General features: G+C 38.7%; 1 protein-coding gene across 6 annotated transcripts in view; it reads left to right on the plus strand.

Moving 5' to 3' along the window:
- RNF103 (ring finger protein 103) overlaps positions 1 to 19,217 on the plus strand; it is an 87,336-nt gene that overhangs the window by 13,319 nt on the left and 54,800 nt on the right. For 3 of the 6 annotated variants that reach the window (XM_008700091.2, XM_040623226.1, XM_008700092.2), the window contains one exon: positions 1,867 to 3,882. The exons of 1 other annotated variant lie outside the window; for it this stretch is intronic. In XM_008700091.2, coding sequence (XP_008698313.1) covers positions 1,867 to 3,442 — 1,576 coding nt within the window. In that variant the 3' untranslated portion in view covers positions 3,443 to 3,882. Of the gene's footprint in view, positions 1 to 1,866; positions 3,883 to 18,536; positions 18,748 to 19,217 lie in introns of those variants that run through there. 2 more of the 6 variants (XM_008700093.2, XM_008700094.2) reach the window with 2 other exon arrangements.

The following is a 19,217-nucleotide window of genomic DNA, read 5'->3' on the forward strand; positions in this document are numbered from 1 at the left end:
AAAATATCCATGCTGGGGCACCTGGCTGGCTCAGTCAGAGGAGCATGCAACTCTTGATCTTGGGATCATGAGTTCAAGCCCCACGTTGGGTGTAGAGATTACTTAAAATAAATAAAACTTAAAATATATATATATATATATATATATATACACACACACACACACATAAACACATATAATCCATGTTTACTAAGTAAAGCATAACACATAACACTTATGATTTTATGATTTTTATATCAATATTTTAAATAGCAAAATAAGAAATTGAACATGTATTACCATCCATTTACAAATCTGTAACAAACAAAATACACCTGCATGGTAGATTTTCTTTTTTCCAACTTTATTGAGGTAAATTTACATATCACAAAACTCCACATGGTAGGATTTTGGGAAAAAAAGTACTTTAAAAAATAAGGGAAATGTTGCACTTACAACTTCTTCTCTGTCATATAACAACTGTTTTTATTTTTCAGTATTTCCTTTCATTTCTCATCTAGTTTTTTAGGGGGAGAGTGATGTCACAAATAATATAGCAAGATTTTGTCCATCTCCAAAAGGATTGGAGTCATGACCACACTGATTAAATCTAAACAAATGGGGGCACCTGGGTGGCTCAATTGGTTAAGCATCTTCCTTCAGCTCGGGTCATGATCCCAGGGTCCTGGGATCAAGCCCCGCATCAGGCTCCCTGCTCAGCGGAGAGCCTGCTTCACCCTCTGCCCCTCACCCTGCTCATGCTCTCTCTCGCTCTTACTCTCTCAAGTAAATAAAATCTCTTTTAAAAAATCTAAACAAATGATTTAATTTTAGTTAAATTCTTCTATACTTAACTTATCCTCTAACAGAATCTCTTCTTAATCTGAAAACTTACTTTGTTTCATCTGTATTAAATACCCCTCTTCATGATCTTCATTAAAGAGATGAAAGAATACAAAAAAAGTATGGGACTTGCACTTTCTTGGGTGAGCTTTTGTATGGATTACTTTGTAACCATGCCTGTGTGCATCAGGTATTGGGTGGGTGCTTGGGTACAGCATGGCTCCTGTCTTCAAGGGGCTTGCATTCAAGTCTGGGACTCGGCATGTAGGATAATCTATTCTCTCTTCGCCCATCTGAATCTAACCACCTTCAAGACCTCATTCAGTTCCCAAACCTTTGTGAAATCTTCACCATTCAAACTCTCAGTGATATTCCCCTTTTTGAACTTTTTTTTTTTAAAGATTTTATTTATTTATTTTGAGAGAGAGAGAGAGACAGCCAGCGAGAGAGGGAACACAAGCAGAGAGAGTGGGAGAGGAAGAAGCAGGCTCCCAGTGGAGCAGGGAGCCCGATGTGGGACTCAATCCCGGGACCCTGGGATCACGCTCTGGGCCGAAGACAGACGCTTAACAACTGAGCCACCCAGGCGCGCCCCTTTTTGAACTTCTTTTACGTTCTTTAGTAATTGAATATATATGGTTTTATACTTCTGTTTTGTTTCCTTAATAGGATTTTAAATTCCTTGTGAGCAGGAATTATTTTCCTATTTTCTTTTGGATCTTATAAGCACATAATGAAGTTGTAGGTACATAATAGATGCTGAAGTTTTGCTAATTTCCTTGACTAAAGCCTTTTCTTTTAAAAAACAAACAAACAAACCACAAATATGAAACAAAACTACAAAAAGAGAGCTTGCTTTTGTTCTTGTATGACTGCCAGGTATTGGTACTGCTTTTGATTATTTGGAGGTTATTTGGTTTTGGGGAGAGAGTATCTTTCAGTGCCAAAGAAATTTGTTAGGGAGAAACAAATTGTGCAACAGTGAGGATGAGCAAGCTGGCTCATCCACGGGCCTACCTTTGACTTCAGTTTACTCTGTTACAGATACTGCAGGAGAAGAGGCTGGGTACGATCCACACTCATTATGTCTGTCCCACAAACAAGCACTTCTAAAGGGAAAGTCATGCTTAAAGAATATAGTGGACGCAAAATTGAAGTAGAGCACATTTTTAAGTGGATAACTGCTCACGCAGCTTCTCGGATCAAAACCATTTATAATCCTGAACGTTTGAAAGAAGAGTGGAATAAAAGTGATCAATATTGGGTAAAAATATACCTGTTTGCAAACCTTGACCAACCCCCAGCTTTCTTCTCTGCACTAAGTATAAAGTTTACCGGAAGAGTTGAGTTTATTTTTGTTAATGTGGAAAATTGGGACAACAAGAGTTACATGACAGATATTGGTGTATATAACATGCCATCATACATTCTTAGAACTCCTGAAGGAATTTACAGATACGGAAACCACACAGGTGAATTTATATCCCTTCAGGCCATGGATTCATTTTTGCGCTCATTGCAACCTGAAGTAAATGATCTGTTTGTTTTGAGCTTGGTTCTAGTTAATCTCATGGCTTGGATGGACTTATTTATCACACAAGGAGCAACCATAAAGCGATTTGTGGTTCTCATAAGCACTTTAGGGACATATAATTCTCTATTAATTATTTCCTGGCTACCTGTGTTGGGCTTTTTACAGCTCCCTTACCTAGATAGCTTTTATGAATATAGCTTAAAATTGTTGCGATATTCCAATACAACCACACTGGCTTCATGGGTAAGGGCAGACTGGATGTTCTATTCTTCACACCCGGCCCTGTTTCTCAGTACGTACCTTGGACATGGTTTACTAATCGATTACTTTGAGAAGAAGAGACGGCGCAACAACAACAATGATGAAGTCAATGCCAATAACTTAGAATGGTTATCAAGTCTGTGGGACTGGTACACCAGCTACCTCTTCCACCCGATTGCTTCTTTTCAGAACTTTCCTGTAGAATCTGATTGGGACGAAGACCCTGACTTATTCTTGGAGCGGTTAGCTTTCCCTGACCTTTGGCTTCACCCTCTGATACCAACTGATTACATAAAAAATTTGCCAATGTGGCGATTTAAATGTCTTGGAGTCCAGTCTGAAGAGGAAATGTCGGAGGGTTCTCAAGATACTGAAAATGACTCAGACAGCGAGAGCACAGACACTTTTAGCAGTGAAAAGGAAGTATTTGAAGATAAACAAAGCATAGTTCACAATTCTCCAGGAAGAGCAAGTCACTGTGATGCTGAGGCTTGTTCATGTGCCAATAAATATTGTCAGACCGGCCCATATGAAAGGAAGGGGAGGTCATATGGATCATATAATGCTAATGAAGATATGGAACCTGATTGGTTAACTTGGCCTGCTGATATGCTGCACTGTACTGAATGTGTTGTTTGCCTAGAGAATTTTGAAAATGGATGTTTGCTAATGGGGTTGCCTTGTGGTCATGTGTTCCATCAGAATTGCATCGTGATGTGGTTGGCTGGCGGCCGACACTGTTGCCCTGTTTGCCGGTGGCCTTCTTATAAAAAAAAGCAGCCATATGCACACCACCAGCCCTTGTCAAATGATGTCCCATCTTAACCATGTGCAATTTGTCCTTTATAAGCTTTGAGTATCTTACAGCTTGCCTTTTTAATGTTAGTCACAATGTTTTTGTGGTTTGAAGTTTAGTTTAATGTTAGTGCAGTGACAGGAAATACACATTATGCTAATGTTGATGACAATTACTTGGTTGCCTTGTGTGTCAATTGAATGCATACTTAATTGTAAAAATTTTTATTTACAACATTGGAAATTCAGAAGTTAATGTTTTTTGTAAGCACAAAAGAAGTATGATAGAAATTTATCCTAGCAAGACTTTACAAGGTAGGATCAAATTCTAATGGAATTGAGGCGGTTTCTTATCCTAAATGTTTCCTCCCTTTTTACAATCTCTGTCCAGCACCTCTTGGTTAAATAATGTATGCTCTGAGACATGAAATTAAAACAGACCTATGAAATAAATTATTTTAAAACCAGAAGATTACAGCTTTTCCAATGTTAACTTGTTTTTGATGAGGTGGCTGAATGCTATAGGTGTTTTGCTGGTTTGAATTTCACAGGTAAGTCAGACGTGATCCTTGATTCATGAGGAAAAACAAAAAGATAAATTATGTTGCTGATACTAGCCAAAGGTGACATTAGTCAGCCTCTTAGCTTGGTTAGCTTTGATGGGAAGGAATTTCATGGTGGGCTCTTTTTTTTTTTTTTTAAGTATTGAGTCATTTGTGAGTAGTCTATTCATGTAAGTAAAATCAACTATAGCATATTAGCCACACATTGATTACTTATGTTTTTCCTGACTTTGATTTTGAAAAATTATAAGACTACAGAAAAATTGGAAGCAGTACAGTGAGCATCCGTTTCTCTAATTCACCAAGTGTTTATATTTTGTTACCTTTGCTTTATCTTCTCTATGTGTATATTTATCATTTTTCTTTCTTTTCTCTGGTGTTTTGTTTGTTTGTTGCTGATCCCTTTGAAAATAAATTTTAGTCATCCTGATGCTGCTTTACTACTGAATATATCACCATGTATCTCCCAAGAACAAGAACTTCTTTTTACATAATCACCATACCATTATCATACCCAAGAAATTTATTAACGTTGATTCAGTAATATTTAATATACAATCCCTACTTCCCTCTTGCTCCCAAAATATCCTTTATATCTTTATATGTTTTTATCTGATTTTTATTGTAAACCTCAGGCAAGGTTCATGCATTGTGTTTGGCCTTCCTTTCATCCTTTTCTCTAGAGCAGTTCCCTGCCTTTTTTTTTTTTTTTTTTTTTTTATGTCTTTCCAGATAAATTTTTGGAGAGTACAGGCTAGTTGGCTAATAGAATGTTCTACATTATGGATGATATGTACCTCCCATTTAGTATAACATCAGTAGACACTTTGTATTGGTTTGTCCCATCATTGGTGAAGCTAAATTTGTTTAAAGTGATATCTTTCCATTGTAAGATACTTTTCACTTAAGAGGGAACCTGAGAGGCTATGTGAATATCCAACTTTTTTAAAAATTTTAATTCTAGTATAGTTAACATTCAGTGTTACGTTAGTAACCCAATGGTTTTAACATCCACTGGTGATTATTGGTCTAAATCAGTTATTAAATAGGAGTTGTACCATGGGGATTTTTTTTTTTTTAAGATTGATTGATTTATTTTAGAGAGCAAGTGCGGGGGAGGGGGTTGGGGGGGTTATGAGGGGCAGAGGGGGAGAGAGAATCTCAGGCAGACCCCCTGCTGAGCGTAGAGCCTGACTCAGGACTCAATCCCACGACCCTGAGATCATGACCTGAGCTGAAACAAGAGTCGGATGCTCAACTGACTGAGCCACCCAGGTGCCCCATAACATGGGGATTTTCTAATTGCATCCTTCGTTCTACATTTTTTAGCTGGCATTTGTGTGTGTGTGTGTGTGTGTGTGTGTGTGTGAAGAATAGCTATTTTTCCATTTTTCTTACATGCTTTGACTATTACTGGACTTAGTTTCTTTTTATATTCAATGTGTTAAAATTCGTTATTATTTTTGATTTCCGAATCATCCCAAATTTGGTAAGTGGGAGCCTCTCTAGGCCAACTCTTCTGTGCTATTGATATGTCCCTTTCAATCTTGAAACGCTCGCTTTCTGACACAAGGTGTTCCAGGCTCACTTTGTATTTCCCCTGGCCCAGCACTGTGATCAGTTCTGAGTTTCATGGTGCGCTTTTAAAATCTTTTCTTTACTGCTCCTCAAAAGTATTTTCTTACTCTGAATTACTGCTGGGTTACTAGCAGAAACCTTTTTTGTTTTCTTTATGGTAGACAGCCTCATTTTCATTTAATGGAAATATTAAGGGCCAGCTATTAATATTTGGGAGCTCTTTTCAATTTTTAAATAAAAATACAAACACTGCTCCTTATGCTTTTAAATTTCCTTTTGAAAAAAGGCAATCAAGTTATTGTAAATGTTAGTGTTTCCCAGAGTTCTGCCATTGGTCCATGGCTCTTTCATGTTTTACATGTCCAGACAAAGGCCCCTCCCCAGATCTCCACTTTTATATTCAGCCATCTGCTGAACAGCTTCTGCTGGGTGCTTTTCAGTACCTAGTAAAAGACCTTTTCATTGTCTCCTCTACCCCCAGTCCTTCTCTTAGGGTCCTGATTTCAGTTAATGGGTCATAGACCTATAATATTATCCCATTATGAAATGTACACAAAAATGTAGACATTTTAAAATAATTAAAATTTCTCCAGTATCCTAGGGCACATCACACTTTGGAGGTTACCACCCTAGAAGATAAACCAATCTCCTTAAAACCAGCTTTCAAGGCCCTTCACAATCTTCCTGCCTGACTTCGTAGAGACATCATCACACTCTGGACTGCTTGTCTCTCCAGGCCCAGGCTCTAGTTTTTCTCAGCTTGGTGCTTTGCTCTCACCTCTCCCTAGTGTTCTCATTTCTTCTCTGGTTTGTCTGGCTAGATCCCACTTTATCCAGAAATTCTACACCTTCCCACCTATCTTTTCCTTCCCCACCAGATTTATAAAGAGACAAATATAACTTTATACTGAAAGTTCAGGCAGCTGTCATCTTACTCAAGTAAGTGATCAAATTTACTATCCCCAACCATGGAGCAGATTGATATGTGCCCTTCTTCTAACATTAGTGATGCCTTGCCCTTTCTTGATATGTGCCCTTCTTACATCCCGCTGATACCTTGCATACATCTGTCATACTTGACTGCACTGTATTAAAACTCTGCAGGTACCTCTTTTGGGTGAACTTGAAGGTATCACCTATGCAGTACTCATCTAAATATCCACAGTGCAGGGCATAAAATAGACACACATTTCGAATGTTAGACATGCAGTAAAGATAAGACAATGAAGTTGGGGAGGAAATAATTGCCAGAGGATCAGATCTCCAGGGAAGCTTGACTCATCCCTTAATTGTTAAGCATAGCAAATAATGCTTTTGTCAGATTTTCCTGGAGGTGGAGAATTGAAGGAAATATTCAAGGTTGACAGACTCTAAACTTGTACTGTGTTTAAAAGAAAGTTTGAATTCGTAGAGCAACCTATTGAATTTAATGAACTAAATTTTCCAAGTATGTGGGCTTTATAGTTACTGAACTCTGGTTAGCTGTAATAGTAGGATACGTGATTGTGTTCTGCTCAGTTTTTCTACAGTCTTCTCTCATGTTTTTGTGTAAGTCTTTAAGGATAAGAGATCCCTGAGGGCAGGAGTAATGCTATAATCTACTGTTGTATCCTTAACATATTATATATATATATGTATAATATATATATATATTATTATTACGTAAAAACTATCCAAGGGACAAAAGATAGCAGAGGTGAAGTGTTGGGTCCTTTTCACTATTGAATTTGATTAAAATTTAGAGAAGAATGGAAATTTAATTGTTAAAATGACATTTTGAATCATCTATGTTTTAGTCATTCTATTCTTGTTCTTGTGGCCAAAATTTAAGTATACTGATTAATGACCAATTTAGGCAATCCCTGCTTAATTTTTTGTGCCATCTTCTCGCCCAAAGTTTTTATTGGTTCATATATAATAGAGCATTTTACTTAATAATATCCCTGTGCAACAGGTAGACAAGAAGGAATCACCACTTAATAGGTGATCGAAATTCAGGACAACCAAGATAGTTAAAGATGTGACTAGGACACAGCTTTCAAATCTGAATGTCTTCAGGGCCCAGTGAAACAGAGTTTGCGTAGGAGTGGTGGGGGCAACAGTGTGTTTGCTCTAACTAAAGGTATTCAAATATTTTTTTAAAAGATTATGTCAGCCAGTGAAAGCTGTGGTGGCTTTTTTAAAACCTCTGGATAAGATTCTATCTTGTTCAAGTCTCTTTCTATCATATTTTCACTTAGAAATAAGTGCATTTGTGGAAAAGACAATAGGAATAGTCTTTTGTTAAAATTACATAATCCCTTATGTTAATGATAAATTGCATGCTTGTTACTGTCAAGTTCTATTAGTTTATGTGATGATGGAATAACAGGTTCTTTATATTATATGCTAAACAAATGGTTCTTGAATATATTCTCATTTACAGTCTGTTTTAAAACACCATCTTAGAATTGACAATACCTAACAATTTATAACATATTTAATAACAAAAATAATCTTAAAAGTAGAGAGGCACGCAGATAGATGTCAAAGGTCAGGTACTACCTGTTTTCTTTTTTTTTTTTAATTTGTTTTTTCCAACTTTATTGAGGTAAAACTGATACATAACATTCTGTAAGTTTAAGGTGTACAATGTGTTGACTCGATAAATATATATATTGCAGTTTGATGACCATGGTGGCATTAGCTAACACTTCCATCACATCACAAAACGACCTGTAATAACATTTAAGACCCACTCTCTATAATCACAATGCTGTGCATTAGATCCCCAAAACTTACTCATCTTCTAACTGGAAGTCTGTGCTCTTTGACACGCATCTCCCCATTTCCCCCACCCTCCAGTCCCTGGTAACCACCATTCTACTTTCTGTTTCTATGAGTTTGGCTTTTCTGTTCTTTTTTGTTCTTTTTTTGTAGATTCCACATATAAGTGATATCATGTAGTTTTTGTCTTTGTCTGACTTATTTCACTTAGCATAATGTCCTCAAGACCCATCCCTGTTGTCACTAATGGCAAGATTTCCTTGTTTCTTGTGGCTGAATAATATTCCATCGTATATACGTGGTATATACAATGTGGTGGTACAAATGTGGTATATCTACCATATTTTTATCCATATATCTATTGATGAACACTTAGTATTTTCTTATAAGCATCTACTGAATGAAGGGAGAGTCACACAGATGCTTACTCACAATTTATTCTTACTTTACATAGAACTTGAATGAGTTTGGTGATTTAGCTTCCCAATCTATTGAATAGAAGCTACACAGATAGAGACTTTGAAGTAGGAGGTGGAGCCTATTAGAGGCAGGGCAGGCAAAGAAGTCATAGTTACAGTAGTTTGCCAGTAAGAGGTAAAAGGTTTTAAGAAAAAAAAAAAAAGACCCAAATACAAAACAGTAGTTTGTGGCCAGTAAGTATGGTGTCAATTTCCTGAAAGAACATCACTATCCTACTGACAACGATTCTATGTCGTTCAGAAAAACATTTTACCAGTACCATTTGCACAAGAAGTCAGGAAAATCCATCTTATTATATTCAAAATAGTTTTAAAACCATTAAATTTTAAAATGTTTTGAAACTTTAAAACGTTTCAACAAAGTGAAAAGTGTCTGTTTCTTGGAAAACCCATGAGGGAGAAGGGGTGGGAAAGACAGAAATCTTGTTTCTTGCCTCCCTTACAAAAGATAAACTCCTGACCGTCTCACCAATTATCCATAACATGCTGTCAGTCGTAGAAGAGAAAGATGATGTTCGTGTGCAATGTATATTTAGTCACTGTCCCTACCGTTGGTAAAATTCTAAGAGCTCTTCTCATTTGGGAATGTACTTTGAGACCACCATCTATTTGTTGATAAAGCAGGGTCTGGTGACATATTTCCACATGGGCAATTTACTTGGGGTTTTGTGAAGTCCTTTCACAAAAACGAAGTAGTTGGGTTTCAGACCAGCAAAACAGAATTCTGGTATTTTCAGGGCCGCTTTTGTTTTTATTGTTTAAATGCTCCCCATTTAGTTTTACTTAATTCCTGAGTCAGGTGGCTAAAACAGTAGGTTTCTGGAACAAAATGCCTCAAGCTGACTCCCAGCTTTGTTGCCAGAGGCTTGGGTAAGAGACCCCTCTTGCCAAACACAGCAATATTTTGGGCTTTTAAAGCAGTATTGTTCAAATTATTTGTTAGTATTGAACATGGTGGACTGTGACCAAACTCGATGTATGTTGCTTTGCTTTAAAAGCACTTTATCTTGTCTGATGAGAGGGGAAAAAAGAAAAAGTGTCATTCTTAACAGTTTTCCTGTTTAAAATAATAGAATCTGAGTATCAGAAGCAAATGTAAAGGCTGTTTAGTCCAGTCTTCTGCCTTAATTGAGGTTGTGGATGTCCCTGTCATGAATAAATTGGCACACTCATCATCTAACAAAAGTCATGCTACATTTACAAAAATCTATAAACCGTCTACCTGCCAGGATCCACAGAAAAGCATGCAGTTACCTGGCAATATAGCCATAGCAGGTGCTGAATACCCAGATTTGGATACATCCCACGTCACCATGGGAAGGAGAATGAAATCAGGAGTTCATCTGTTAAAAAAGCTAGTTCCAATATAACCCCACTCTGAAATATATTATGATATCTACATCTATTCATCAAAATGGCATATATTTAGCCAGGATTTTTATTTAGAAAGAAACCTGTGAACTGTAAGGTATTAAAGTCCAACCCCATGAGTTCAGCAACCATCTCATCCAGTTACCCTGAATTATCTCCAAAACAGGGAACAGAAGACATGGGATCAGCTTTCTTCTACTTCCGCTGAGCATATTCTCTCCTGTTACTGAATCAGAGCAGATGTACACAGACTGCTGTGTTTTCATGACTGTGGAAATGTTGAGAGGTAAAGGACAGTTTATGGCATGATATGCACTAGACTGGGTTATATAGAAATTTGAGAAAGGACCCTTCATTTCATAGTTATTCTGTCAGCTAAAAAAGACTACAGCAATTCATTCAGTTATGTTCCTTTAACGCTAAGGAGGAATATATGTAATTAGCCCATTCTGGGAAATTACATGCATTTTATTTAGAATCTGGTAATCAGAGACCTAGAGTTAATTCAAACAGCTTGGAGTTTTCTTAGTCCAGGAGAATGTGTTGTTAGCTATAAGATGCTTGTGTATCTGAGAATTAGTACATAGTCTTGAGAGCAGGACTAGTGTTTCTGAAGTAATATTCCTATATGGTGAACCATAGGTAGGAATCAGAAAACGCTTTTGATGCCTCATAACATTGCTGACCAGCTAAAAAGAGGAGAAGTAGGACAAGAGAAGGATGGAACAAATGGACAGTACCTTCACCATCTATTCCTTCTTTAACCACTTCCAGTCATCCAGGGAAAATACATTCTTTTTTCCATTTAGTTAAAGTTTTTACTAAAAGGCAATACATCTCCATAAAAGTATATAAATATTAAATGTGCAGGTTATTAATTTCTCACAAACTCAACGCTCACATAACCCATAACCCAGATCAAGAAACAGAGCAACTGTCACATCCCAGAAATCTTCCTTGGTTCCCTCCTTGTCACTACTTCCACCATCCTTCCCAAATTTAATCTCTACAATAACTTCGTAAATCCTGGGGTAGTTTTGCTTATTCTTGAATGTTATGTAAATGGAATCCTATAATATTCTGTATTTTGTGTACAGTTTCATTTAACATTGTGAGGTTCATCTCTATAGCAGTACTTCATTCATTTTCATTATTGCATAGTGTTATATCATCTGAACATACCAGTTTTTTCTGTCATAATAGACATTTATTTAGTTTACTTCCAGTTTCTGACCATTGCAAATAGTACTGCTATGAACATTCTTGTATGTGACTTTGGTTCACGTTTTTGTTGAGGGTAGAATTTCTTAGTGAGTATACCTATGTTCAGTTTTCGTAGACACTGACAATTTTCTAAAGTAGTTTTATCAATTTGTATCCTCCCCAACAGTATATGAGAGTCCCAGCTGTCCTACATTCTTGCTAAAATTTGATGTTAATTTTTGATTTCTGAAATTCTGGTGGGTGTATAGAGATATTACTTTGTAGTTATAATTTGCATTTCTCCAACAACTAATGAGGCTGAGACCTTTGTCTTATGTTTACTGGCCATCTGAATTACCTCTTTTGTGAAATCTTTTGCCCATTTTTCTATTGGGTTGCTGTTTGTCTTTTTTTATTGAATTATAGGAGTTCTTCATATATTCTGGATGTAAGTCCTTTGTCAAATATGTATTGCAGATATTTTCTCTCAGTCTGTGGTTTTCCTTTCGGGAAGAAGGAGGGAATTTTTTTAAACCGTTGTTTTTGTTTTTAAGATTTTATTTATTTATTTTAGAGAGAGAGAGAGAGAGAGAGAGCACGAACAGGGAGGAGGGGCAGAGGGAGAAGGAGAAGCAGGCTCCTCGCTGAGCAATGTGAAGGGCTCAATCCCAGGACCATGAGATCATGACCCGAGCCAGAGGCAGACCCTTAACCGACTGAGCCACCCAGGCACCCCTAGATTAATATTCTTAATTCCATTTTTTTCTTTACTGTTTTGGAAGTACTGCTTTTAGTGATTATCCTTAAAATTCTAACAAATTTACTCAATATCTAAAATTATTCAATACCTTTACTCCTTCCCAAGGAATATTAAGGTATATCTTGTTTTCAGTATCTCACTGCCACAGGGAAAGAAGGGAAGATGTGTGATTCGCCTGTGATCATTTTAATTCCAATGATTTCCCACCCATTTTTTCATATTACTGTTGTGGAATGTCTTAGTTTTACCCTTTTAATCTCCCCAAATTCAATATTATTATCATTTATTCAATCAACTCTTTTCAGATTGACTACAGTTTTCACTAACTTATTATTTCTTCTTGTATCTAAGGCCTTCCTTTTATCACTATTATTTGTAAAGCACATTCTTTAGAATTTTGTTTAATGTTGATCTGTCAGTTTGTGGGTTTTTTTTCGTCTGTTGTTAGTCATTTTTACTCCTGAAGATGTCTTTATTTTGCCCTCATTTTGGAATGATAATTTAGCAAGGTATACAATTACAAGTTAACAGTTGGTTTCCCCCCACCCTATCTCAGGTCCCCATAAAGTTCTCAACAGTTTAAATTAGGAACAGTTTAATTTAATATCTAGGCCTAGGATTTGCAACATAAAGGAAGTAGTATAAATTTAAGCCCACAGGAAGGCAGTCATAATTACGGTTTCTTAAGGAAGCCTTCTAATTTTATTTTTTCACCAGATATGTGGCCTGAAACAAACATTTTCTTCTTAGCCCTCTTTGTTAGCAGATAGATTTTTCTCCCTATTCTGTCCTTTCACTGAAGATGAAGTCTTCAAGGCTCTTATCTTCAGGGGGTCTCAGTTGTGCTTCACCACTTTCCCAGCTTTTCAAGGCTTGTCTCCTGTTCCACAGCCCAATCATTAAAACCAAGCATACTATTTGAGTTCACTTATGTGACATTCAAGAAGAGATAAAACTAATTTATGGAGATACAAGTCAGAGTAATGATTATCTTTGGTGGGTATTGACTGGAAACAGGCATGATAGAGCCTTCTAAGATTTTGGAAATGTTTTAAATGTTGATCTACATAGTGGTCTTACAGGTATATACATATGTAAAAATTCATCAGATCATACACTTAAGAGCTGTGCACTTTACCATCTATAAGCTATAAATAATTTTTTAAAAACACACAAACAAGGTTCTAAGTTTCTGTTATTGGCGGATATTACTAATTTCCTTTACTTTTTTTGAGATCACCCATGCACATAAAATAGTTCTGGTTATATTTTATCAAGACTCTCTATATGTTTGCAGTGAGTTTTTCAGAATATTCAGTCTAACGTCGTGTTGAATGTGTGAGTCACATGCTACTCTTCCAATTCTGATATTCTAATACTGTTTTTGGCCACTTTAGTAAAGTTTTGCTGGATTTGTCAAAGTGCAAGCTTTGTCTCTGCTATGCTGTGTGGAAATAAGAAAGGTCATGTGAATCTTCCATGAGAGTTTTAACGGTGGAAACAGTGCTTTAGAGGGCAACATGTGGTGGCTGTAGTGATTACTGTGATTTCGTAGGGAAAGTACATCCTTCAAGCTAGAGTCAGACCTCAGATATCTACTTACCCCTTCCAAGTGGAAACTGTCCCTACTTTGGGGCCACTCGTGGAGGATAGAAGTCTGTTTATTTTGAAAGGGTTCAGCTAACCAGTCTCCTTTCATCCTCTATCACCTTTTCTCTTCTCTAAAGTGGAGGACTCGCATATAATGAGAATCGTTGTAGTTTCAGTGGTACCCTTTCAAAAGATATGTTGAAGTCCTAACCCCCAGTACCTCAGAATGTGATCTTATTTGGAAATAGGATCATTGTGGATATAATTAGTTAGGACAAGGTTATGGTGGATTAGGATGGGCCCTTAATGTGACTGGTGTGCTTATAAGAAGAGGCAGAGAGACACAGAGGGAACATTGCTATTGACTGAATTGTGTCACCCCCAAAATGCATATGTTGAAGTCCTAACCCCCAATGTGTTGGTATTCGGAGATGGAACCTTTGGGAGATAATAGGTTTAGGTGAGGTTATGAGGGTAGGGACTTTATAAGAGAAAGAGACACCACAGCTCGCTCTTTCTACCATGTGAGAACGCAGCAAGAAGTCCAAATCAGGAAGAGAGCTCTCTCTAGAGCCTGACCATGCTGACACTTATCTCAGACTTCCAGCCTCCAGAACTGTGAGAAAATAAATTACTGTTGTTTAAGCCGTCCAATTTATGGTAGCTTGTTATGGCAGCACAAGCTGACTCGTACAAACACCATGTATTTGACAGAAGCAGAGACTGGGCTAATGCAGCTGCAAGCTGAGGAATACCAATGATTGACAGCCATCAGCAGAACCCAGGGAAAGGGGAGGAAGGATTCTACCCACAGTCTCGGAGGAAGCATGGCTCTGCTGACACCTTGATTTTGGATTTCTAGTCTCCAGGACAGTGGGAGGATAAATTTTTGTTCTTTTAAACCACCTGTTTTGTTGTACTCTGTATAGCAGTCCTAGGAAACTAGTACAGGGTAACCATAAGATTGGTAGAGGAATGCTGGAAATGGGCAGATGACTCAAGGTCTTTCTTTGCCTTCTCTCAAGTCATAAGCTGTGGCTAGGAGCCCCTGAGATCTGAAGATTAGTCAGAAATTCAGATAAATCCATCCCCAAATTATTACATAAGGCATGGGAGGGAATTCAATTTTCCAAAGGTCAGTTTATATCTAACATTTTCAGAGTTCATCTGTCGTATAAAACAAAGTGTATCTTGGTTTTATTAGGCCAAAATTTCTGCTAGGACTTGGGTTGTGATTTTCTTGCCCAAAGCATTTCATTTAACAGTCTACCTAGTGAATGGGGAGCAGTCGTGAGCTACAATGCTCCCTTAGATGGGAAATATTACAGAAATGAGCAAGGACAAACTGGGGAATGGAGGAAAAACAGTCCTTTCTATTTTTCCTTTCAAATTCAGGGAAATATTTAAAGCATCAGGCATTGCAGTACCTTTCAAGTGAAGGATATGCATCTATTTATAATATTTTTCAGGGATCAGGAGAACGCACATAAAACCTTTGAAATTGTGTGTGAATAAACGTCTTTGTGAACATATGGCAAGGGAGTGTGATCCAGTTAGACACTTGCTGTGTTTGGCAGGAGCAAAGAGCTAGAATGCCTGCTCACTTAGTTCTTCCCACCCCCTCAGATGTGAGTCTTAGCAGGTGGGAGGATCGGGTGCATGCTTCCTGAGGTCCATGTATGAAGGACAAACTATAGCTCAGCCACAGTTTCGTCTACTGCCAAAGCAATATCAGGACACAAATAGAGTATATGCCGCTCTGAGGGTGGAGCCAGGAAAATGTGTGGAAGATGCGCAGGCCCTTTCAGTCACTGAGGAAACCTGCACTGATGTGTTTATAGGGCTCTGTCAGTAGCTATGGGGTCTGTATTTCAGTTAGATTCTACCCACCCAATCCAACCTTCTTCCACACTCTCTTTGGCCTCTCTGCCCTTGATAACCAGCTTTAAAACAAGTGCAGCTTTAGGAATTGAAGGGCCTATGGTCCAAATCCCACACCCAGAAAGTGGGAAGGCTCTTAGGCACATGCTGTTTCTTTTGTACGGGATACTCCTCATATCTCTGCTGGCTCACCCTTCAAGGCTCACTTATATATCACCTTCAGGGAGGATTCACTAATCACCACGTTCTTCTTATAGTCAGAATTTTGCACATTTGTAGTAATTCACTTAATTTTATGGATCACCATTGTTTAATACCTGTCCCCACCAGATTGTATGAGGTTCTTTTTTGTTCACTGTGCTTTTCCTAGAGCCTATAGAATGCCTGACCCATAGTAGGCATTTGATAAATATTGTTGACTAACTGGAAGTTTGGTGTCTTCTAATATGAAAAATTGCTGCTTTATAGTTCATTCAAAAAGAAAGAAAAAGAAGAGGAGGGATATGGTGAAGGAAACCCTAAAAACATCTCTACAGGTTTCTCATTTTCTTTTTTTTTTTCTTTAAAGATTTTATTTATTTATTTGACAGACAGAGAGCGAGACAGCCAGCAAGAGAGGGAACACAAGCAGGGGGAGTGGGAGAGGAAGAAGCAGGCTCCCAGCGGAGCAGGGAGCCCGATCCCAGGATTTCGAGATCGGGCCTTGAGCCGAAGGCAGATGCTTAACGACTGAGCCACCCAGGCGCCCCTACAGATTTCTCATTTTCAAAGGGTTCCTTCACATTAAAAAAAGGAGGAAAGGAAAGAAGGAAAACAATTCAATGGAAAATGGACAAAGGATAAAAGAAGTAATTCACAGAAGAAATTCAAATAGCCAATAAATATACACAAAGATGCACATCTAGACTAGTAATCCTAGAAATGAAAACTAAGAACAATATTTTATACCCTCAGATTGGTAAAATTGCAAAATATTGATAATATTCATTTTAGCAAGGATTTAGGGAATAGGGTGCTCTCACACACTGTTAGTAGTTCAAAACTGTGCAAACTGTATGGAGAACATTGGTACTATTTTTAAAATTTAACCTCTGTCTATACTTATTATTTAATAGGGGGAATTTGGAAACCACCTGACCTCATACAATAGGGAAATGATTTAAAAAATTTGGTGCATTCTTGCCACAGAATCCCTTAGCTATAAATATTAACATCAGTGAAAGTCTATGTAAAAATTTTTTAAAAAGGAGATTGTAAAACAATATGTATTATATGACCTCAACTGAGTAAAATATATAAAAGCATATTCTCCAAAGGAAAAGATCTCAAACGGTTCACACTATCTGTAATTATAATAATTTTTTAAAGATTTTATTTATTTATTTGAGAGAAAGAGAGGACATGAGCAGGGGGAAGGGTGGAGAGAGAAACAGGCTCCCTGCTGAGTGGGGAGGCCAATGTGGAGCTTGATCCCAGGACTCAGGGATCATGACCTGGGTCAAGGGCAGACACTTAACCACTGAGCCACGCAGGTGCCCTTATAATTATAGTAATTTAATTATAAGGTCCTTTGAGACCTTTACCCCTGAGGAACTAAGAATGGGATTTTAATTTTTACAATGAACCTGTACTGTTATTTTTAAAAGGACTTATTGAGGTATGATTGACATACACTGCAGATATTTAAAGTATCCATTTGCTTTGACATTGTATACATCTGTGAAACCATCAGCACAATCAAGAGAATATCCATCACCCCCCAAAAGCTTCCTCATGTGTCTCTGTAGTCTCTCCTTCCTGCTTCTTCCTAAACTAACCCGTCCTCTAGCAACCACTGAGCTACTTTCTGTCACTATAGACTAGTTTGCATTTTTTAGAATGCTATGTAAATGTAATCGTACAGTAAATACTCTTTTTTTCTGTCTTCTTTCAGCATAATTATTTTGAGATTCATCCATGTTGTTGCATGTATCAATAGTTTGTTCATTTTTATTGCTGAGTAGTATTCCATTGCATGGATCTATCACAACTGATTTATCCATTAATCTTTTGATGGACATTTGGGCTATTTCCAGTTTTTGGCTATTACAAATAAAGGTGCTATGAACATCCATTTACAAGTCTTTGTAAAGACGTATGCTTTATCTCCACTAGCTAGCAGTGCAATGGCGTTAAGTTTAGTATTTTATGTTTAGCATTTTAAGAAATTACCAAAACCTTTTCAAAGTGGTTGTACCATTCTACATTCCCACAAGGGATGGAGTATGGGGTTGTGGCGCAAAGTGAGTGGTCTCTTCACCAAGACGTTTGATAATGACAGCAACCATCAGCTCACTGCATAGGTTCAATCAGATTGCCGGGCTAAAATGCGTCCAGTCCTTTTTAATCACAGATGCCTTTGAGAATTTGACTAAGGTCATGGTCCATGTAACGTATAGGACGACACAAACACAGATGCCAGGTAGGAATCATCCACGTTGGCAATGACAATGCCGTGAACAAACACTGTGACACCTGGGCCGAAAGAAAAGAGCTGGCGTTCAAACATATTGAAAAGTTATCATGTTTGGGACTCGGTAAGAGCGGGAGAGAAGATGATGCCCAGGTTAGAATTAGGTGATGGTGGCGACAACACAGGGGAGGAGAAGGTCTAGAGGGAGGAAGAAGGGGTCATTTCTGGCTTGCCGCATGTGATGTGCCTAGGAAGAGTGGTTGTAAATGGACTTCGTCTAGGTGGAGATACAGATTTGTGCAATAACATACAGGTTTAGTGTAAGTATCAGAAGCAGCTGTAATCACCACGTGTAGTCTGTCAAAGGAATCACTTCCACACCTCACTAAAACACGCCTAATTCGTCGGAAGGATCTACGAATCCCCTTCCGGAAGGTGCGCAACTGCAACAATCTTTCTGACCAAGGTCCGCCCAGCCCAATTCTGCGCCTGCGTCGGACGCATGCGCACCACCTTCACTGCGGCCGCTCCCTTCTCTGGGAGTCTGGGCTCCTTTCCTATCGCCTGCCCCGCCCAGGCGGCTGCCCGTGACCTGCCTGGGCGCAGGGAACGGAAAGCCGGAAGGGGCAAGACGAGTTCGGTTCGCCATGGGGCTGTTTGGGAAAACCCAGGAGAAGCCGCCTAAAGAGCTGGTAAGGGCTACGATAATGGCAAAAGAGTCGGGGTATGTGCGTGGGGTGTAGTGGAGTTCGTAAGCGAGTGGCCGCTCTCCCGGCTGGCCAGGTGCTGTTTGGCCCCCATTTCCGGGGCCTTCCACTCGACGGAGGGGCTGGGGAAGAATCTCTAAGGAGGCGGCTGTGGCTAAAGAGAGCCCTGCTACACCAGAACTCCACAAGGGGGGCCGAGGGCCAGATAAAGAGTTTCTCAGCCCCGGCACTGGGCGCGGAGGTGGAAAGGCGGTCCTGGCCTTTGGAAAGCCTTTCCCCTGCGCGCGTTGGTACGTCCCGCCCGGAACCTTTCCCTGGCCGACACCCCGCCTCTAACGCCCGCCTCCGGACAATTGGCGGACCTGCCTCTACTGCGAGTGGTCCTCAGGGAGCCCCGCCACCGCCCCTGCCCCTTTTCCCTGTATTAAGTGGGAGGGTCTATTTTCTCTTTCCCT

Source organism: Ursus maritimus, unplaced genomic scaffold, assembly GCF_017311325.1.
Source record: "Ursus maritimus isolate PB19 unplaced genomic scaffold, ASM1731132v1 scaffold_6, whole genome shotgun sequence".
Classification (NCBI taxonomy): Eukaryota; Metazoa; Chordata; class Mammalia; order Carnivora; family Ursidae; genus Ursus; species Ursus maritimus.